This window comes from Dryobates pubescens, chromosome 1 (assembly GCF_014839835.1).
Source record: "Dryobates pubescens isolate bDryPub1 chromosome 1, bDryPub1.pri, whole genome shotgun sequence".
NCBI lineage: Eukaryota > Metazoa > Chordata > Aves > Piciformes > Picidae > Dryobates > Dryobates pubescens.
Genome location: NC_071612.1, coordinates 36,764,107 through 36,785,975, shown reverse-complemented (window position 1 = coordinate 36,785,975; position 21,869 = coordinate 36,764,107). Strand labels below are relative to the sequence as shown.

The following is a 21,869-nucleotide window of genomic DNA, read 5'->3' as shown; positions in this document are numbered from 1 at the left end:
CTCTTAGTTTAGGAATAATGTCATTTTTCAAAAAGGAAAGCTTTGGAGCACAAGGTAAAATAAATTTGTAAATAACTCTTCCAAGTATCAAAGGCTAAGATGAAACAAGTTGCTTCTTGCTTTTTCTAAAATCAGTGGTTTACACATAGCTGCCTAATAATAGCACACACTCTATTCATAAAAATCTTTTGAAAACCCCCAAAGTTCACCCTGTATTCCACTATGAAGCACAACATCTCTGTGGGATTTCTCAGATAAAATGCATTCACCTAGACTGATGCCAGACTGTAAATACTGCTTGTGTAATACACACTGAACAGGCTGGGGTTTATGGAGTTGTCCTTCTATCTTTGGAATGTCAGCAAGGCCCTTGGAGATGGCAGTGGTGTGACAGTCATCCCCTCAACCTTTCAGATAGAAATTCTGTGGGTCAAAAAACACATCACACTTCAAGTGAGAGTAGTCCTAAAGGATAAATCCCTGTGACCTGCTGAATTTTCCTCTGAGGAAATGGAACTGGCTTAATGCTTCTCTAGGGAAAAGTCTTGAATTTGAGATGTGTGTTCTCCTGGCCTTGAATTTAGTGAACCACTAACTCACAAGGGGAATATCCTGAAAATCTCTTCCACTGTTGGTAAAGATTAGGAATTCAGATCCATGGGATTCCTCAGGATTACTGAAATTACTAAATCTCATCTTTTAGTGAAGATGTGGGGTCTTATTTTAAGGTGATACCAGGTTAATTTCTCTTTTTGTTTGTTGGCAGGTTAGTGTAGTGGTCGGCAAGAAGACTCTCTTTCTTTTTAACTTGAATGATCCTGATAACCCCATCGATCTGAAATTTCAGCAGCCTTATGGCAGTATTGTAACCTACAGATGGTGAGCAGAACTTTCTTAATGAAGCAATCTAGTATTAACAAGCAGAGGATTTTCCCAATAGTTCTGATAAATGCTGGCAAGGAAATCATCTCTCTTGCTTACACTAGATTTTTCTTGAATGTGTTGTAGCCTTTTAAATAATTCTTTTACAAACACAAACAAGTCTGCAGTTTATATCTGTTGTAGTTGACAATTCAGTGGATCTAAAAGCAGTATTTGCTAATATAATCACTCTTGGTATGCCCAGTTTTAGGGTACTTACACTGCTGCTGTCTTGACAGTAAATTAAACTGAGGCTTTTGTAGGTTGTTTTCTGTTTGGATGAATAACTGATGAAAGAGCTAGGGCTGGAATTGTATTCTCAGCTAGTTTGTTGATTTACAAAGTCATGCAAAGTTCTTGTAGCCTCACCTCCATGCAATCCGATTGGTAATATGCCTTTGAAGAAATCCCAAGCTGGTAGTTTCAACTCTGCATCCAGAAAGCAGCTATACTATTTCTGTACCTTTGATTGATGACACCTGTCTTGCCTGTTCAGTAAACATGGATTTGGCATTTAATTCTTTACACTGCAACTGTGTGAGAACACCTGTAGCTGTATGCTTCTAAATTTGTGTCCACATGTCCAACAAGGCATACCTGGGCTGTTTCCTTTGCAGTGACTCTTTTGCAGCTAAGCTGATGAGATATTGTTTGAATTCATCCTTACAGCCTATGACTAGAAATAACAAGGTGAAGGCAGAAATATTTGGCACTGTGGAAAGTAAACAGACCTAATAGGATGAGAGGCAGTGGCCTCAAATTGCACCAAGGGAGGTTTAAATTAGATACTATAAAATATTTCTTTACTGAAGGAGTGGTCAGGCATTGGAGCAGGCTCCTCAGGGAAGTTGTCGAATCACCATCCCTGAAGGTGCTCAAAAACCAGACATGGAACTTTGGAGCATGGTTTGGTAGAGATGATGCTGTTGGGTTGATGGTTGGACTTCAGTGATCTCAGAAGTCTTTTCCAACCTTAGTGATTCTATGATTGTATGAAATACAGATTGTAGCTTTGGTATCCCCACTATGTTTGCAGTAGTATGCCCTAAAGGCACAGTGACTGGCATTGTTTTTAGCCTAGCTTGGATGGAACCAAGTCAGCCAGAAGTTTGAAATTTAAGTTTCCACTTTTTGGCATGTTTATATGAAGATTCCAGAGGTCTTTCTCCTGACATCCCTCTCATATACACAGCTTCCTGAAAGCAAAATGGCATTATAGAATGTAGAAGAGAAAATAAACCAACTTGCAAGTGAACTCTAGGCACAAACATGGATTTGTTCTTTAAGAACCTGTCTTTGAACTGTTTTATACTATATAAATTTGGTGCTTAAGAATGTGGTGTAGTAGTGGCCCTGGCAGAGTTAGATAATTGTTGGATATGATGATCTGGAAGGTCTTTACCAACCATAGTGATTCTGTGATTGTGTGATTATTTCATTCTATTTTACATATGTAAATTCCCATCATTTGATTATTTTTCCTTTTAAAGGGATACACTGTCAGTTACCCCAGCAGTCTGAAAGAAAACACATTTTGCATATTGCATAAATACATCTCTTGTTTTAACAGGTATGGTGATGGCTACATAATGATTGGCTTCTCACGAGGGTATTTTGTAGTAATTTCTACACACATTCGTGAGATAGGTCAAGAAATCTTCCAAGCTCATAACCACAAGGACAATCTAAGCAGTATTGCTATATCCCAGTCATTAAGCAAAGCTGCATCATGTGGAGACAATTGGTAAGTGGAAGTTTGATCCATAAAGAGTGGAATTCATCTCACACAACTGTAGTTGTTGGGCATTAAAGCTGGGCAACCTGACACTCCAAGGCTCCCTAAGAAGTCAGTTCAGAGAAGATGAGATTAAGTGCTCTGTGGAACTGCCTCTCTGCCTAAAGATAGAAGCTAATTTTGACTAAAATCTCTGCAATTATAATTAAATTTATTGTTGGGGATTTTTTTTTAAAACTAATGAATCAAACTTTAGTGTCTGTTATTCCTTTTGATTCTTTCATTTTTCTGCTGTGTTACTTGGCTACAAAAATGCCCAAATCTCTTTACTATAATGTATTGATTGGACAGAAACATCTGCTTAGCAGTAGCAGAACAATTCATTTCAAGCTGTACTGGGTATGTTGATAGTCTGGTATCCTCCTCCATGGTGCTTGGTCTTACTGGATTCTAAACAAAAGTATAAATGTTTAAGCAATTAAAGAAAACAAAATAGTTTAACTGGAGTTTTTCCAAAATGTATCATGCATGTGGTAGAATATCTCCTTTAACTCTTCATCTGCTACTCCACACCCCATTTCCCCCCACAATTTTCCACCCTTTTTTCTTCTTATCTTTTTTTCCCCTTTCTGGTGATTTTCTGATACCTGAATTGAGCAGAAAAGGAGCTGAGTGATAGCAGGGGTCAGACTGTTCTGTCTGTCCTCAGTTCTATGTATGACGTTAACAGACTGCTGGTTTAAGACACTTGCACATCAGGAGTGGTATAACCATGGTACAACTTCAAGTACCTCAGCTGTTGTACAATGCAATTTCTTTCAGGGGTTCTTTAGCATTGATTGAGTAACATGACAGCATAAGTAAACTCTCACTGCCCCTTTTTGTGTGAAGCAGGACTGAAAGCCAGTTATTCAGATCTGTATTTGAAACAGTATTTGTCCATCAGGAGTGTGCTGTTAACCTAACCTTTCCAAACAGAACAATTGTGAGTGTTTCCCACCCTTGAGTTCTTTTGAATGGGATTTGTGCCTTTTCCTGAAATTTTAGTTCTGAGCAAATCCTTTTGTACAGTCATGGTGATCACACTGATTTTCTCAAGAGGATGAGAGGAAATAGCCTCAGGTTGCACCAGGGGAAGTTTAGGTTGGGTATTAGAAAAAACATCTTGACTGAAAGGGTTGTCAAAGACTGGAACGGGCTTCCCAGGAAGGTGCTTGAATCCCCATCCTTGGAGGTGTTTAAAAGCTTCAGAGATGTGGTGCTGAGGGACATGGTTTAGCACCAGCTTGGTAGAGTTCAATTATGGTTGGACTCAATGGTCTTAAAGGTCCTTTTCAACCAAAATGATTCTGTGTTTCCATGATATGCTATTTAAAGCAATGGGTTACAGTGAGTGTGTGTTGCTCTTTCGGAAACAAAGGACTCTTTGCATTTGTGCTCTATTTTTCGTTCCATTAGGCTGTCTTGATTGGGCTGGCTTTCTTCTAATTTATGATGACTGAGGTTTTTGATTAGAGAGAATGACTGTTTATTTTTGTTTTAGCATTAAAATCCATGATCTGTCAGACCTGAGACAAATGTATGCCATAATAAACTTGGATGATGAAAACAAAGGTATGTTACCAGTCTCCATGAGGATAGGAATCTTACAAATTAATTAAACCAGAACTTTGATGTTAACTGTGTTTATATGATGGAAAGAATTGTTGTTGGAAAAACTGTGTAAATAGAGAATTTACATAAATTCTCCCAACTTGTGTTGATTAGGTGACCCATACCAAAATGGGAACATGTTTTATTTTATCTCTTCAAAGTATAGAGAAATACAGCTCTCAGAATATTTGATCAATTAGGGTTTTGGGCTTTTGAATCTGGAGTGCAGTATATTCAGATTAGTAAAATAATAAACTGAAAGAGTTGGGGTTGTTAAGCTTGGAGAAGAGAAGGCTTCAAGAAGACCACCTGGTGGCCTTTCAGTGCTTAAAGGGACCAGTCAGAAAGATGGGGACAGATTTATTTTTTTTAGCAGGGCCTGTTTTGACAGGTCAAAGGATGATGGGTTTAAAGTAGAAGAGGGAGGTTCAGACTAAAAGAAGGAAGACATTTTTGACACTGAAGGTAGTGGTCCCAGGTTACCCAGAGAGGTGGTAGATACCCCATCCCTGGAACCATTCAAGGCCAGGTTGGATCCACAGGGCTCCAAGTATCCTTCTCTGTTTGCAGATGTCCCTGGTAACTGCAAAGGGCTTGGACTAGACAGCCTCTGAAGGTCCCTTCCAACCCAAACTGGTCTATGACTCTATGATTTAACTGCTTCTTTCCATGGTGTTTTTTTGGTGGGTTTTCTGTTTTGCAGCACCTCTTGTACTGACATACATGATAGGTAATCTGTTCTCATCCTGATACACAGCATTTATTCCTGTGACTTTGAGAACATGGTTACAAGACTATCTTCTCGGGTAATAAGTTACCACCATTATCTCCTCTTGTAGGGTCTGTAAAAACTTCTTTTTTTTTTTTTTTAAGTTTTCACTCTTAAAATACTAATTTAGTAAATTATGAGTTTGGTTTGAATGATTCCATTTAATCTTGGAGTTACATTAATTGCTAATGTTTGAGTACATATTTTCCTAGATGTGAATTCCAATTTAATGTTTTAAAGCAAAAAAATTGTTTTATTGGTTTCAGTAGCTAAAGGATTTATAGTTGGGTTTTTTTAATGCAAAAACATGTGAATGTTTTAGGTGTAGATCAGCTGGCTTGGACAGATGATGGACAATTGTTGGCAGTATCTACACGAAGAGGATCCCTCCACATTTTCTTGACAAAGCTTCCAATCCTTGGAGATTCTTGTGGCACACGGATTGCATACCTCACTTCTCTCCTTGAAGTCACTATAGCCAACCATGTGGAGCAAGTATGAGGACCTCTTCCTTTTAATTTAGCTATAAGTAAAGTTAGTATTAATAGTAAATGAAAATGGCTTTGTTGTGTTTTGTTTCATTTTGTTTTGTTTTACAGGAGCAACCAGTCACAGTCTCTGTTGAAGTAGAGCCCAGTTTTGTTGCTATTGGTGTTTACCATTTGGCTGTAGGAATGAACAATCGAGCTTGGTTTTATGGACTTGGAGAGACCAGTAAGCATGAATTTAGTTGTCTTAAAACTACTCTGTCATTGTTCCTTATTTTATGAATTGGGTGTTGTGTTTAGCAGTTCTGAACATTCCACAGTGTACAATAACAATTTGAGTTGCCATGGTCTTGTTAGGACTGGGTAATGATCTTCACAAACTGAAGCAGTTGTGACAAGGCATTGTAAGTAACAGAAATACCAGTTCAGGTTCAAAGTTATGAAACACAGAATGTTTCTCTTCTGTAGGTTTTTTTCAGATCAAGTTGTTAACTAATGAAGGACTTTTAAGCTTTTAAGATCCTATTTGACTATGCCTTTAAATAGTCTGGCAAACTACCCAGGGACTATGCAATGAGAGGCTTTAAATTTTCAGTTTGGTTTATGTTCTCTGACTGCTAAGAAAAATATTTTCCTGCATGCAACTGATCTCTGCTAAGTTGTGAGCTTTTAACATCTGGTTACTTAGCTGGAAATTTAGACAAGTGAAGACCCATAAAAATGAAAATATTTTTTTACCTTTCTATTTGAATTTTTCAGATGTAAAAAAGCTTAAAGATGTGGAGTACCTGGGGACAGTAGCAAGTATGCACCTGAATTCTGACTATGCTGCTGCTCTCTTTGAGGGTAAAGTCCAGTTGCATATGGTAAGAGCTCTGGCAGTGCTGAGCTAAAGCTGGTCTGTGCTGAACAAGTTAATGTCATTTTTAAAAGAAGAGAAAATGGAGTCAGTTGATGGAGATTGAAATTCTTCATAATGTTTTTGACAGCTAATTAAAACAAAGCTAAGTTCCTTTAGACTTCATAGTTTAGAACAGATTAATAAAATAAGTTTTCCTGGGAACTATTTGACTAGTTTTATTCTTTAACTTTCTGTGGGCAAGTGACAGAGGTTTTTAAGGAATGAACATGCCAGTTTGTTTTCACCTCATTTCTTTCCAGTCTGATGCAGGCAAGACTGTGATGCATCATTGTTAACAGTGAGGTTTTTCAGTTCAATATCTTCTTTATGTTTAGATAGAAAGTGAAGGCTTGGATTCTCAGGAAGAACGAGAAACTCGTCTGTTCCCAGCAGATGATGATAAATACAGAATTTTGTGCCATGCTTTAACTAGTGACTTCCTCATATATGGTACAGATGTGAGTATCATTTCTGTTTTTAAAGACCATTTTAGCTGGAATATATTTCTGAGTTATTTAGATTTTTGCTCATCCTTTTAGCAAAAAAAACATAAATAATTGTGCTTCTGAGCAGTTTACAGTGGATTATTTTCTATGCAAGACCCTTACCCTTTTGCTCTTAGTGATGTCACTATTGGTTTTTCCTGTTATTTCTCATCAGACTGGAGTTATTCATTATTTCTACATAGAAGACTGGCAATATGTGAATGAGTATCGGCATTCTGTCAGTGTGAGGAAAATTTTCCCAGATCCCAGTGGAACCAGATTGGCTTTCATAGATGACAAAAGTGATGGCTTTGTCTACTGCCCAGTAAGTCAGTGTGAGATATCCATGCAATTATATTTAAAAGTAGGCTTTTGATGTTGAGAACTGTGCTAGTTTAACACAGCCTTTTTCCTACAACACAGAAGTGAGGGAAAAGTAACACCAAAAAAGCCCTGGGCTGAGATAAAGAGTTGAGATAGGATGTTACTGAATAAATGAGATAATAATAATACAATGCACAATTACCTTAGCCTATTTGTAGAAAAAGCACAGCAGAAAGCGGCAGCAAGTGAGCTAAAAAGCCAAGCCAGGGAGCTACTCCCCCATCCCTCCGTGTCCCACTGCCATCTCAGCAGAAGAGAGCCAACACCTAAACCCTCTGAACCCAAAAGCCACAACCAGAACAGGAAACCTCCCATAGTACAATCTGACCTTCAAGCCCCATAATACTTTGCTCCAGCAAGCACTTTTATTTTGAAGCTGGCATGAGGCAGGATGGTTTTGAATAACAGCAGCAAATATTCAACTTAACCCATGACAAGAATGAAGAAGCTTTTGTCACTCCACCTTGTTAGGCTTGAAGAAATTTGCCAGGAGGCTTGAAGATGATTGTATGGCCACGTAAGGAAATAAAATCAGTCATACTAGTTCAACACAATCTAATTCACTAAATTCCTGATCAGTAATTTTCAGAAGCCTATGTGTTTGTATATTCAAATATAGGTATTTTAACCTGTTAACAAGCAGTTTCACTGCCCTTCCCCATGCTTTTTTTTTAACCCCATAAGAAATTAAATAATTGATAAAAAGGCCATTTTCTCCATTTACTTCCATTCTGCATTAAACTACTGTTTACTGCAGAGTCACTGCTTACAAGAAAACTTTTTCTTAATACAGTTTTTGTATTTCTGCACTATTTATATTCTTAATTTTCATTTTAATCGTAACCAGGATGAATATTTAGTTCATCTCTTTATTCACTTGCTAGTAATTTTACTTTTGCATTATTTGTAGGCAAATGATAGATTATATGAGATTCCAAACTTCTCACCAACTATTAAAGGAATCCTGTGGGAAAACTGGCCAATGGATAAAGGGGTTTTTGTTGCTTTTGATGATGATAAAGTGTACACTTACGTTTTTCATAAGGATGCCATTCAAGGTAGGGTAAATGCTTTTATAAACTTAGTATTTCAGTTAATAAAGTAAAGCACTTTCTGAGTCTTCACGTATCTTAAATACTTTCATAGCTGCCTATAAATGTAAATGGTGTTAGAGAAGTTTTGAAGTGCAGCTGATGAATAGAAAAGTGGTTGCTTTGTAGGTTTCTCTGTAATGCTCCAGGGAGACATTTTGGTCTTCATTCTCTAAGCTTCTTGCTATTCCCATCCTTCCTCTGAAATTTACACAGTGTGTTTCAGCTCTATTTTGAAATGTTCATGAGAAAGTCTTAGGATCAGGGTGACAAAGCACATAATCACTTGCACTGTTAACCCAAACTGTAATCTTAGCAATTTCTCTATCTCTGACAGAGGAACGTTAAGAATTTTACCTAGAAATAGCTGGAAAATGACCTTGCTAGCTTAGACAATCTAAGTTCTGTATGTGTACTGAAAAATATGCCCTGTAGGGTAGATGGTGACCACTGGAACTAGAGACCTGAAATGACATTATTTCAGCTGTAATGTTTACTACACTTTTTACCACATAGGGGTTTTTTAAGTGTTGTCTTCTTTTCTTCCTAATCTTTGAATCGAGGATCAAAGATTATTTTGGCAGGTGGCACAGAAGTCCCCTTTTCCCATAAACCTTTGCTGTTGTATAATGGAGAATTAACTTGTCAGACTCAGAGTGGAAAAACAAACAGTATCTGTCTCAGCACTCACAGTTTCCTTGGCAGTCTGAAAGACTTTGGACCTAATGAGCTGACACGAATGCTTACTCAAACTTTAATGTTGAAAAGGTACATCTGTGGTTTAATTATTTTGTGTAAATTGTTTTCTCCTGTGCTTGTGTCTCAGTACAGCATATCACGGTGATTTAAAAATGTCATGCTGAATGTTGATAAATTAGATTGATGCATGAGTCCATGTAGCTGTCTGAACAAAGTCAGTGACCCAGTGGTGATTTATTTGATTTTCCACTGTCAAGTAAAACAGAAGTAATTTTTTTCGAGACTGATTTGAGGTTCTGTGACAGTGGCTCTTCTGAAACTGGCTGAAGGTGCTTCTTACATACTCCCCTCCCACCTAAATGAAGCCACACAGAATCAATATAATGGAGAGAACGCCAGAGCAGGGCAAGTAGATAGTTTCCTGGCAAAGTGTGATAGAAACAGAATTGTAAGTTTTGTGTTTGTATTTTGTCTTTCTTCCTAACACATCCCACTCCACAGATTACAAGTAAATGCTTTTAATGTCCTACTGTAATATCAGGAAGAACAGTGTTGAGAGAGAATTTTAGGTACAAGTACTACTAGTTTTCAATGTATATTACCTTCTATAGGTTTTCTGAAGCATGGGAGGTGTGCAGGCTTCTGAATGACAAGTCTGGTTGGAATGAGCTGGCCAAAGCTTGCTTGCATCACATGGAGGTGGACTTTGCGATACGAGTTTATCGGACCTTTGGTAATCCTGGGATGGTCATGTCACTAGAGCAAATAAAGGTGAAATAGAAGGTCCCTTTTTTGAATTAGGAAATACAATGATCTAATTCTTCTTGAAGAATTGCAGAACTGCATTTTGTTGTTTTTTAAATGGAATGTGAAATGTTCACAAGAGGGTTAATAGTTACAGAGGATGAAGTGTCCAAACCATGTAACTCTTCCTTGGTTTTCTCTTGGAGTGGTTGCAGTCTCTTCTGGAATGCACAGCATGCATTTGCTTGAGAGCAGCAGAATGTATTCATGTCTTGGACATTTGGAAGCTTTTACATGCTTAAGGCCACTGTTGCTATTTAGAAAAAAGAAAACCCAAACAGATTGCAATTATCTGTCTAAAAGTGTGCATGAAATAGTACCTTAAATACATACTTGTGTACATTGCTGCCTTTAGGCAGTGTTAGCTGTAGTGGCTTTGAGCTGCAATAAGAAGTGAGGGCTTCTTCTGGTTTGTAGACCACATAGTTGTGAAATGTAAGGATATTTTGTTTTCCTGTGCTTACTAGATTGTATTACTTACAATGTTTATCTTTTTTTCCTTTTTTGACTACTTTTGCACTTCTTATGTCTTTTTGCAGGGGATAGAAGACCGCAACCTTTTAGCAGGACATCTCGCCATGTTCACTAATGATTTTAATCTGGCTCAGGATTTATATCTAGCATCCTCCTGTCCTATAGCTGCACTTGAGGTATTCATTGAAGCTGTGTCATTTCTTTTTTCCCTGCTGTTTTCATCTCCACCTTAATGTGGGAACATTTTACTTTCTTATTATTCTGCCCTTTTATGGTTTTGTTGCCACTGTGTGACTGACAGACATTCCTTTAGGATTAATATGTCTCACAAATGGAATCTTTCTAGAATACTACCCGTATATTTGTATATAGAATAATATCAAGGCTATATTAGAATGCAGAATTTGATACTTGCACCAGGAAATGTTTACTGTTCTTTGTTAACAGATGAGAAAAGACTTGCAGCACTGGGACAGTGCACTTCAGCTGGCTAAACGTTTGGCCCCAGACCAAATCCCTTTCATATCAAAGGAATATGCAGCACAGCTGGAATTCACGTAAGTTCTGCGAAGCTGCACTACAAGAATCTTAAACCAAGTAGAACATAGAATTGAGATCCTTCACCTGAGAGGATTCTCTGAGGTCTTGCACCTATAATGTAGGGAAGTGTAGTTCTTTAAGAAATACTTCATGCTAGAGACATACATTGGCAAATAATAGTTGGTTTTGATTAATTTCAGTATATCTGGGTTCTTTGCAACTGGTAGGTCCACTATATAATAATACAATCTACTGAATAATTTGCTGTTTAACATTTTTTATGTTGGATGAAAGCCTTTTGCCAGTCTTTAAATACCCAGTAGCCTTCATTTTCTTACAGATTTTAGGCAGAGGAGTGTTGAATTTGAAGGGTGCCAGTCCTTGAAAGAGAGAGGATATTAACAATTCACCATGCTTTTAAAGTGTGTTTTGTAGTTAATTCTTCCTAGATGAAACCTGATCTGTTTAAACCAAGAAGGAAAACTCCTATCTATTAAGAGTTTCTAGACAGCTTCTTCCCTCTGGCACTCAGACAGGACACTTGTTGATCACAGAAAGGAAGGAACAGGGGCAGCTGAAGCTATGCAGCCATCTGTAATTTTTTTTAGTGTATTTAATGAAACAGGGGAAAAAAGTTGTTTTCTTATGTTGCTAAAAATTCTAAGTAATTTTGGAAGGTTAGTTTCATTAATCTGCCACAAAAATGTAGATGTAGAGATAAGATTTTTGAGGTGTATTTTGCAGATAAATGCTTTGCCTGCTTTTCAGGGGAGGTTTACTGATCTCTGTATGACAGAACAGAGACAGAGAGGGGGCACTGCTTCATTGTCCATCTTTTGCATACTTCATATGCTTACATGGAGTCATTATGCCTAAAGCAAGATGGATACATGCATAGTCTCTGTGGTAGGAAGGTAACAATCTCTTTTAGGCTGAGGAAGCTGGCAGTGTTCAGCCTAGAGAAGACTCTGAGGGGACCTTATAGCTGCCTGACAGTACCTGAAAGGATCCTACAGGAAGGCTGGAGAGGGATTTATTTTAAGGGTGTCTAGTGATAGGACATGGGGAAATAGTTTAAGATGAGGGGAGTAGGTTTAGATTGGATTTTAGGAAGAAGTACAAGGGTGGTTGGCCTCTGAAATGGGCTGGCCAGGGAGGCTGTGGATGCCTCCTCCCTGGACATGTTTAAGGCCAGGTTGGATGAGACCTTGAGCATCCAAGTCTAGTTGAGAGGTGTCCCTGCCCATGGCAAGGAGTAGACCCTAAGGTCCCTTCCAACCTAAGCCATTCTATGATTCCTATCAAAAATATTCTTCCATATAACCTCCAGTTTTCTTTTAGGGGTGATTATGTTAATGCCCTGGCACATTATGAGAAGGGAATCACTGGAAACAATAAGGTAATTATTTTCTACTAGTGACAGCATACTACACATTAAGTTGTCATGTTGCAGACTCATTTTAATTCAAATTTATTTTTTAGCTGCAGGTTAAATTTAGACACTTAATAGACATTCAAATGACAGAGAAAATATTGCTAGAATTTTCATGGTTATAAAAAAAAAAGTTGTAATTATTCCTTCTGTTCTTCACTGAATCGTTATCTATATAAATATAAGCAGGGATTGTGTAAGAAAATAAACATCTTCAGTAAATCCTCCCTTATTCTGGCTTTATTTCCAAAGTGTCTCTTTTGAAACAGCCTAAGTGATAAGAGGGAAACACGGCAGAGGAAACAGCAATGTTTTCTGAATTCAGGCCATTTGGTTTATGAAACATCAGTGGCTTTGCCACCTTTAATAAATAAAGGCAATATCCTGTTTGTAGTTTCTCTGTAATGTTGGATTTGGAGGAAGAGGAGAGAGGTACTGATCTGTCTGTAGAAGATTCTTCTCATGCATGCTTGCTATGGTCAGATGAAATAAAATATAAAAATTAAAGCTTAAGAAGAAAACTAAGCCAAATAAGTGACAGCTGCAGCTAGGCAAGAATTTTGTGACCAAAATGGATTTAACTAAGTCCATGTAATGGCCTGTTAATTCATTTCAGTGCTTGGTTACTGTGGCTTTGTTGTGACCTTCTATTTCTGATGTATAATGTATAGCTGCTGTTTGCATTCCCTTGCCAGTACCAGGAACACGATGAAGCTTGTCTTGCTGGGGTGGCTCAGATGTCCATTCGGATGGGAGATATCCGGCGAGGGGTGAACCAGGCCATTAAACATCCCAGCAGGTTACTCAAAAGAGACTGTGGAGCTATTCTGGAGAGTATGAAGGTATTCCAAAGACATAACAAAGCTACGGCTGAATACATGAATTCATTAAGCTATTTATTTGTGACCTTCTTTAGAAATGATACTTTAACAATTTCCAATATTGTAGCAATTTTCAGAAGCTGCTCAGCTGTATGAAAAGGGCCAATACTATGACAAGGCAGCATCAGTGTACATCCGATGTAAAAACTGGTGAGTACAGCTTGCAGGGGGATGTTGTCCTTCAGAGGGCTTCTCTGCTGCTCTTTGGGAAGAAATTACTCTCATTAATTACATTTCCCTGATTTTGTTGTTCCTTCCTCCAGGCTCAAACAGAACATTGTCTTCTTAGAAACTTACAGGGTTTTAAATACAGTCTTGCTGTAAATGAGAGATAGTCTTCCTTTTTTCTCTCTTTTTTTCTTGTGTGTTCTGTTTCAAGTTAATTGCAGTTTCCAGTCTTCCTCTGTGTGCAGTTGCACAGACATGCACTGAATGTAGTAAATTTCTCTAGTGCTGTTCAGTTCATTAAATGTCTTCAGTTATAAAATACATAGCTGAGACTGAATGTTCAGACTGTTGGAAACGATTCTTAAGTTGCTGTCTCAAGTGGAGTCTGTATCACAGAATCAGAATCAGGATGGTGGGGGTTGGAAGGGACATCCAGAGATGATCTACTCCAAACCCCCTACTGAAATATCAAGAGTAGTCAAAATTACTGGCATTATGTTTACTACATGTTTTATTTTTAAAGTGAATTGGATTATTGTCAAGCTTCCAGTGGAAAAAAATACAAATTACTGAGAGGTTTAAGGGCTTAATTCTTGCCTAATTATATTTTATTAACTTTTAATATTAAGAATTGAGCAGAGCACAGATCAGAAAGACCTCCCCTCTCTCTAAGTGCTCTAAAATTAGGTTGGAATATTATGTTAATTTACTAAGGGTAATTTTTGCATCAGAGAAGTGGCAGTGAAATCAGACCAGACCAAGAGAACACTTTAAGCAAGGTAATTTACATATGATAGACTTGATTGTGAAGTGGGAGGTGCGAGCTTTGTTTAGCAAAAGGAGGTTCAATCTGGGGAGTGCTCTACCTTTTAGGCAGAGAGGTGAGATTGAAGGTCAGCATGTCTCCAGTCTCTCCTATCCTTTGTCTTGAAAGCTTGCTGGCTTTTATAGATCATATCACTGTGTGCAGCTGCTGAAGCTAGGTTTATGGCAGGACTGACAGAATTCTGCATTCCTACACACTCTGCTGTTGTGGATGTTGTCACTCACTGAATCTGGTTCTGACTGCCCAGAGTCCTCTGTACAATCTCTGGTCTTAAGCACCTTTACTGATGGGCTTGTGGACTCTTTTGCACATTATTTCAACTTCCAGGTTTAACCCTGTGCTGCCTCTGTATATTAATTAGAGAATGCCAGAGGTAGAAATGGTTGGTCTCACACTTCTTCGAACACTTCCTTCCAGTATTTGAAGGGCTACAGGAAACCTGGAGAGGGACTTTTGATGAAGGTATGAAGTGACAAGATGAGGGGTAATGGCTTCAAAGGGAAAGAAGATTGATTTAGATTAGACATTAGGAAGAAAGTTTGTGGCATCAGGATAGGGAGACACTGGAACAGGTTGCCCAGAGAAGTTCTAGAGGCTCTAAGCCTGGAATTGTTGAAAGCCAGGCTGGATGGAGCCTTGAGCAAGCTGGTCCTGTTAAGGAGGTGTCCCAGCCCATAGCAGCAGGGTTGGAACTACATGATCTTTAAGGTCCCTTACAACCTGTACCATTCTATGATTCTATGCTTCCACATCTCACATTTAAAGAGAAGACACTGTCCTTCTTTTAGCCTGTATGTTCATGAAGTAATTTCCAGTTCTTGCATTTATAGACTTCAGCTTTTGAAGACATTAAAGTGCCTTCAGAGCTCACACATTATGTTCAATTACTTCTTTTTTAGCCTCCTTTTCAGTGTAAGTATAAATATGCCTGTTTTACTGAAGCAAACCTGAAACCAGTATCTATTAAATAACTATCGTCTTGTCTTGCTAGGGCAAAAGTTGGTGAACTTCTTCCTCATGTTTCATCTCCAAAGATTCACCTACAATATGCAAAGGCCAAAGAAGCAGATGGCAGGTGTGCTTGAATGCTTTTTTCTCTTTTTAAACATGTTATTGTTGTTATACTCTTTTTATAAACATAAGAGACTTATTTAGCACAAAATAGCCTTGTGAAAACATCTTCTGAAATATATTTAAATTAGTGTTGTGCAAAGGTTGAAAATATCAATGTAAGGACCTTCCACTAGTGTCAAAGAAGTGTTTCTAATTGATGGTTTTCCTGTCTAAGCATTAATATATTTTTAACAAAGATCATGAAAGATTTTGAAGTACTGCACTCAAGGCAATATTCCACCTTGCAGAGTACTCACATTCAGTTTGTTTCTAACAACTCCTTAGCTGTGATTTTTTTAAAAGTCATTCAAGGAGGAATAGTCACAAAAGAGAATTTTTCCTTCTAGAATAAAATTACTGTTGCACCTTAATGGCTGCATTTGCAAAGTACTGAATATGAAATACTGTCTGGCATGAAAACCCAAAATAGGATATATTTAATCACAGAATATAGTTTCTACAAGTCCTTATCTGAAAGCAAATATGCTGCAGAATGATACTTTATAATATGAAGCAGCAGCAGACCTAAATGTTTGCCTTGATGAGACAAGAAAATGCTATTTGTGTCAGCTGCATAGTGAGAAGAAATTTCTTGATTTTCCTCACAGAACAGAAGTCTGTTTTTCAAAACTGTAAAGTTTTCATCTGTTTGGCTTTTATTGTTGTCTTGCTCCCAAGCGGTTTCATATGGGACGGATGGAACAGATTAACTGCTTTTAAAATAGACCAAAACAGATGCTGGCAGAGTAGGTCAAAAATAGTTTTGTGCTAGACATTTTTCTGTGGTCTCTACCTTTCATGTCACACAAGAAACTCCTCTAGTAGGACGTGTCCCTGCCCATTGCACAGGGGTTGGAACTAGGTGATCTTTAAGGCTCCTTCCAATCCAAACCATTCTATGATGTAAGGGGCGGGGGAACACCATAGTAAATGCAAGGCAATCATATACAAAGTGAAATGAAGGTGTCACAGAGTAACCTTTCAGAAATAAAATACTGTATGGTTCCTTCTCACCATATTGTGAAAGTTAACAAGTGAATTATTAAGTGAGTTAATAAGCAAACAGCACCAGAACAAGAGGACACAGTCTCAAGCTGCACCAGGGGAGGTTTAGGCTGGATGTTAAGAAGTTGTTCTTCACAGAAAGAGAGATTGACCATTGGAATGTGCTGCCCAGGGAGGTGGTGGAGTCACAGGAAGTGTTTAAGAAGAGACTTGATGGGGCACTTGGTGCCATGGCTTAGTTGATTAGATGGTGTTGGATGATAGGGTGGATTTGATGATCTCGAAGGTCTTTTCCAACCAGGTTAATTCTATTCTATTCTAAATTATTATAAAAAGTTAGAAAAGCTGATGTGGGGCCATTATTTTGCAGGTACAAGGAAGCTGTGATAGCTTATGAGCATGCAAAGCAGTGGGACAGTGTAATTCGACTATATTTGGATCACCTTAATAATCCTGAAAAGGCTGTTACCATTGTGAGAGAAACACAGTCTCTTGAGGGAGCAAAGATGGTGGCCAGGTAACAATCACATTCCACATGTTCAAAAAACAAAAGGGTGCAAGAAGCCATTCCATCTTGGAAGCTGGTGAAGCTTGTTAATATATCAGGCTGTGGTTATTGGGTGTTTGGCCAATAACTATTTATTTTCTGTTATTAATTTGACATTTTAAAATAAGGACAACTAAGCAGGTTTTTAGATATTTTTTTTCAACTTTCTGATTGAAATCATATTAATCTGAAGTAATTAATGCAGACAATAATCAAAGTTGCCTTATATTATTTATGCTAAGTTAATTTTAGTAACCTGTTAAAAATAATAGAAATATAAAATCAATTAGAAATGTGTGACACAAAATACACAATATTCCTAAAATATTTGGTGTATTCATTATCTTAATTAGCACAAAGGTTATTAATTTGTCCATTCTGGTTAGATTCTTTCTGCAGCTTGGTGACTATGGCTCTGCCATCCAGTTTCTGGTCTTGTCCAAGTGCAATAATGAAGCCTTCATGTTAGCTCAACAGCACAACAAGATGGAGATCTATGCTGATATCATCAGTGAGTATTCCAGGTTAATAGTTTGCTTGCAAGGGGTTTTGCTGTTCTTTCACATGGTTTAGACAATTTGAAATCAACACATTGGATGTGAAGTTTTGTTTGCCAGCCTTTTCCATACCCAGTCACCATGGACAGGTTTGGCAATCTCAGGCCTGTGGGCTAGGCTTTGCTTTCAGCTTGGGTATCTCCCTTGGTCCTCAGTCTAGGTTGCTTTGCAGTCTTGCCTTTGCTAGAGCTTTTCTGTTTATCCTTGGGGATAAAGCATTTGTCTAGACAAATCTCTTGTCTGTTGGGGAATGCCATTCTTTGACCTTGATATAGATAACACTGCTTTTCCAAACCCGGGAATTGTACTGGTTCAGTTCTTGACTTTTATCCCCTTTTTCATGGTTTCAGGTCCTTTCTCACATGTGTATGTCACTTGTCTTCCTTTATCCCTTCAAAGCCATTTGTGGCCTCCTTTTGTGTCAGTGAGAGAAAAAAAGGAGACTTTACTGGGAAGCTTTTACTTCAGGCCATCATCAGTTAGTGACCAGCTTGTCCATTTGCAATAACTGTTAGATTTTTCACCTGTGCCAGGCACCATTCTGTGTGGAAACAGTTCCACAAAGGTATATACAGAATTGTCTCGTATTTTCAATTTATCTGTCCCTTGAAAAGATGTATTCTTGTTATAAAAGTTCTAAACACTTGGCAACAGCTAGCTTGGTGATGTACTGTTGCAGCTGCCAGTCAAGGTGGCCACTCTTGCTTGCTGCTCCAATGCTCTCTTCCTTCTGTCTATCCAACATCTCAAATTTAATCCAAGTGGGTGGGAAAAGGCTTCAAAACTAACTTTGGAGTAGAGGCTATCTTTAGTTTAGATGTTTACAGTAAAATGGAGTCTTGGTTAGAAGACTTAAGTAGTATTCCCTGTTGCCACATGGTTACATTGGTCCTGATGCCCTTGCTCTTGTCCTTGTGGGACAGAGGTACACTCAATTCTCAAACTGTGAAAATAATTCAGGTGATACTCTCATAATGACTTGCTGTGTTTTATTGTTGCTGGAATAATTCATTAGTATGCCACAGTTAGGCCATTTTATTTTGTCTGTTAAAAAAAACAGAATTCCCATTATGGTGTAAAACCTATGAAAACAATAAGGAGCTAACAGTGCAGTGAAATAATGTCTGACATGTAGTCTGATTAAATAGGGAAAATAGATGTAAACATAATATGAGTCTAGCTGGCTTTGATTTTCTGTGAATGTCGGTAGGAAAAAACCTATAGAATAGGACTTTGTTCCTTTAGTAAGGTCTTTATCTTAATTAGTAAGCATACTCAGCTATTCTTGCTCTCTCTCTGTGGCAGCTTCTGAAAGTACCAGCAATGAAGACTATCAGAGCATTGCACTATATTTTGAAGGAGAAAAGAAACATTTTCAGGCTGGGAAATTTTTCCTGCTATGTGGTCAGTATGGGCGGGTGAGTACTCAAAGGATAAGCCAGTGATGAGGGAAGTTTGTAGTAGAATTTAGCTGCCCTAAATGATGAGATACTAACAAAGTGTAAAAAAATACAGCTAAACCACATTGTATTCTGTGGAGTACACACTGCCATGCACAGAACTTTTTCATAGCAGTAGAGGCTCCAAGTAGCTCAATCACAGAAACGTTCAGGTTGGAAAAGACTCAGGATCACCAAGCCCAACCAATAACCCTACTCTACAAGGTTTACCCCTAAACCATATCCCCAAGCACAATATCCAAACAACCTTCAAACACATCCAGGGTTGGTGACTTAACCTCCTCTGTGGGCAGCACATTCTAATGCCTGACCACTCTTTCTGTGGAAAAAAAAATTCATAATGTTCAGTCTAAACCTACCCAGTTGTAGCTTGAGGCCATTCCTTCTTGTTCTGTTACTAATTACCTGTGAGAAGAGACCAGCACCAGCCTCTCCACAATGTCCTTTCAGGTAGTTGTAGAGAGCAATGAGGTCTCCCCTCAGCCTCCTCTTTTCCAAACTAAACAGCCCCAGCTCCTTCAGTTGCCCTTCATAAGATTTATTCTCCAGGCCCTTCCCCAGCTTTGTTGCCCTCCTCTGCACTGGCTCTAGCACCTCCACATCTCTCCTGTGTTGAGGTGCCCAAAACTGGACTCAGTACTCAAGCTGTGGCCTCACCAGAGCTGAGTACAATGATTCACTGCTCTCAACAAATCTCTAAATATCACAAACACAGAAGCAGAATTTATTTATTTTTTATTAGCTTGACCAATACCAATTTGGCTGCTGCTTAATTAATTCCTGTAATACTGTAGCATGCCCTAACTTTAAAGCTTTGCTTTTAACAAAGGAAATACGTTCATTAAAGTATGGTGATTGACACATTTCCTTTTGATCAGTTACAGATAAGTGAACTGATGCTTATTGAATGTTTTATTTCTGCTTACTTCTGTTTACTTCTGCCACTTTAGGTGACCACTTCTTCAGCTGGGGCATAGATGGGTGTCTAGTGGCACACTGATGCTTCTCACCATGTTGCTGTGCACGTCTTTCATAGTTAGGTGAAGTTATACACCAGAACTTGACAAAGACTCTTCTTTCTTAGCACTATAGAATCATTGTGATTGGAAAAGACCTTTAAGATCATCAAGTCCAACCATTATCTAACTCCACCAAGTCTGGTGCTAAACCACATTGGTTAACCCTGTGCTAAACCAAACTTCTTGCAGGAGTATCTATAAGAGGAGCTGCTGCCTCGATATGTGGTTATCTTTATGGCTGTAAAATACAGACAAGATAAGCAGCCAGTGTGCCACTTGTCTGACAAGATACAGAAATAACTTGATAAAAATCAGGCAAATGTTCATTTCTTGTGCCTCAGGTTTAACTTTTCCTCCGCATCGTTTCAGGCATTGAAACACTTTATGAAAAGTCCAAGCACAGAAGATAACTTGGCTATAGAAATGGCAATTGAAACAGTAAGCAACTTTGATTACACAAACAATTCTTTGTCTTTTCAAGAAGTTTACCTTCAGTACTGTCACATTTTCCTAGCATCAGTGAGGTGTTGGGACAGATTGCAAATAGAAGGAAAACTCTATCAGTAGTGATACCTAAACATTTGAAAAGCAGAATAAATTAATACTGGCACCAGAGTTATTTCAGTCTTCAAAGGAGGGTTTGTGAATTCACGCAGATCTTGGTGGCTGTGTGTCAGAAACAGCTGAGTTTGGAATTTTCCATTTTAGCAGCATCCATCTGTGATTCTTCAGTTCTGCTGGTCTTTCCAGCCTGCAATATGCCTCCATTCTTGCTCTCTGTCATAGAACCCCAGAATGGTTGAGACTGGAAGAAACTTCTGACGGTTATCTCATCTAACTCCTGCTCATGGAGGGCCACCTAATGTGTTCTTATGGAATGTTTTCTTATAAGTAAGTGTTTCCCTTTCATATTATGATTTTTTCTGTCTTCATTTAATAGGTGGGACGGGCAAAAGATGAAGCCTTAACAAATCAGCTGATAGACTACCTTATGGGGGAGACTGATGGCATGCCTAAGGTAGGGTATTTGTGTCACTGCTTTTGTGTCACCTTGCTGTGCTGAAAGATCTTTTGACCTTACTTTGTCCTATAATTTTTGGTAAGCACAGACTGTGTTTTAGCTTGGCTACTTCAGGAGCAAGACTTCCATGATCACTGAGTAACTTCACCTTGTAACACACCTAGTAACTTCAGTTTCAGAAAGACAAAGAAGTGACTATCTTAGATGTCATCATCTTTCTCCAAGCTTATGAAAGCAGGTATTGGACAGAGGAGATCCCAATTAACACTCATACTGAAGGAAAGAGACAAAAGTTACCTGTTTGTTCATGCCAGCAGCCAGCTGGCTGTTTCCTTTCCTGGATGGACAGTCAGCTTGTGTGTACCTCAAGACTAGCTACAGCTAGTCTCAGTGGAAGAAACTAAAGTAGTAAATAAAAGATGAAGGACAAAACTCTAAAAACTCTACATTAGTTGCTGTATTCACACACCAACATAAGACATAAAAAGTTGTGGACAGATTTTACAAATTACCAGTTCCCTGTTAATTTCTGAAGTGATTAATGACCATGTTTTCAAAATGAGCTTAGCCCAGAGCAACTCCAAAGTTTGCCACTGAGATTACTTGAAAATGAAAACAAACCCGAGGCTTCTCTCTCTTCTATTTACCTCTTTATTCATTATCTGTAATTTGAGATGTGAACATTAATAAAATCACAAGTGAAATAAAGTTGTACCAGAGAAGAAAGAAGCTGTTGGAAGCATAAGATGAAAAATGTGTCCAGCATCAATGTAAGCAAAATCATTTCATATTTATGCTGAAAGCTGAGTGGAGAAAACCTGTAGAATCCAGGCTCTTCCAAAAGCAGCAGCCTGACCATCTGGTTGAAGGAAGTGCATAGGACTGGAGAAGGGAAG

At 38.3% G+C, this 21,869-nt stretch overlaps 1 protein-coding gene across 2 annotated transcripts in view; it reads left to right on the top strand.

Moving 5' to 3' along the window:
* Positions 1 to 21,869, top strand: part of WDR19 (WD repeat domain 19) — a 38,744-nt gene that overhangs the window by 7,478 nt on the left and 9,397 nt on the right. The window contains exons 8-29 of one of the 2 annotated variants that reach the window (XM_054163985.1): positions 767 to 879; positions 2,492 to 2,665; positions 4,200 to 4,270; positions 5,401 to 5,573; positions 5,678 to 5,792; positions 6,326 to 6,432; positions 6,803 to 6,925; positions 7,128 to 7,277; positions 8,247 to 8,394; positions 8,991 to 9,195; positions 9,738 to 9,897; positions 10,470 to 10,580; positions 10,852 to 10,961; positions 12,286 to 12,343; positions 13,072 to 13,218; positions 13,325 to 13,407; positions 15,243 to 15,326; positions 16,740 to 16,886; positions 17,303 to 17,427; positions 18,779 to 18,891; positions 20,322 to 20,390; positions 20,893 to 20,970. In XM_054163985.1, coding sequence (XP_054019960.1) covers positions 767 to 879; positions 2,492 to 2,665; positions 4,200 to 4,270; positions 5,401 to 5,573; positions 5,678 to 5,792; positions 6,326 to 6,432; positions 6,803 to 6,925; positions 7,128 to 7,277; positions 8,247 to 8,394; positions 8,991 to 9,195; positions 9,738 to 9,897; positions 10,470 to 10,580; positions 10,852 to 10,961; positions 12,286 to 12,343; positions 13,072 to 13,218; positions 13,325 to 13,407; positions 15,243 to 15,326; positions 16,740 to 16,886; positions 17,303 to 17,427; positions 18,779 to 18,891; positions 20,322 to 20,390; positions 20,893 to 20,970 — 2,664 coding nt within the window. The remainder of the gene's footprint in view (positions 1 to 766; positions 880 to 2,491; positions 2,666 to 4,199; positions 4,271 to 5,400; positions 5,574 to 5,677; positions 5,793 to 6,325; positions 6,433 to 6,802; positions 6,926 to 7,127; positions 7,278 to 8,246; positions 8,395 to 8,990; positions 9,196 to 9,737; positions 9,898 to 10,469; positions 10,581 to 10,851; positions 10,962 to 12,285; positions 12,344 to 13,071; positions 13,219 to 13,324; positions 13,408 to 15,242; positions 15,327 to 16,739; positions 16,887 to 17,302; positions 17,428 to 18,778; positions 18,892 to 20,321; positions 20,391 to 20,892; positions 20,971 to 21,869) is intronic. The other variant, XM_054163984.1, reaches the window with a different exon arrangement.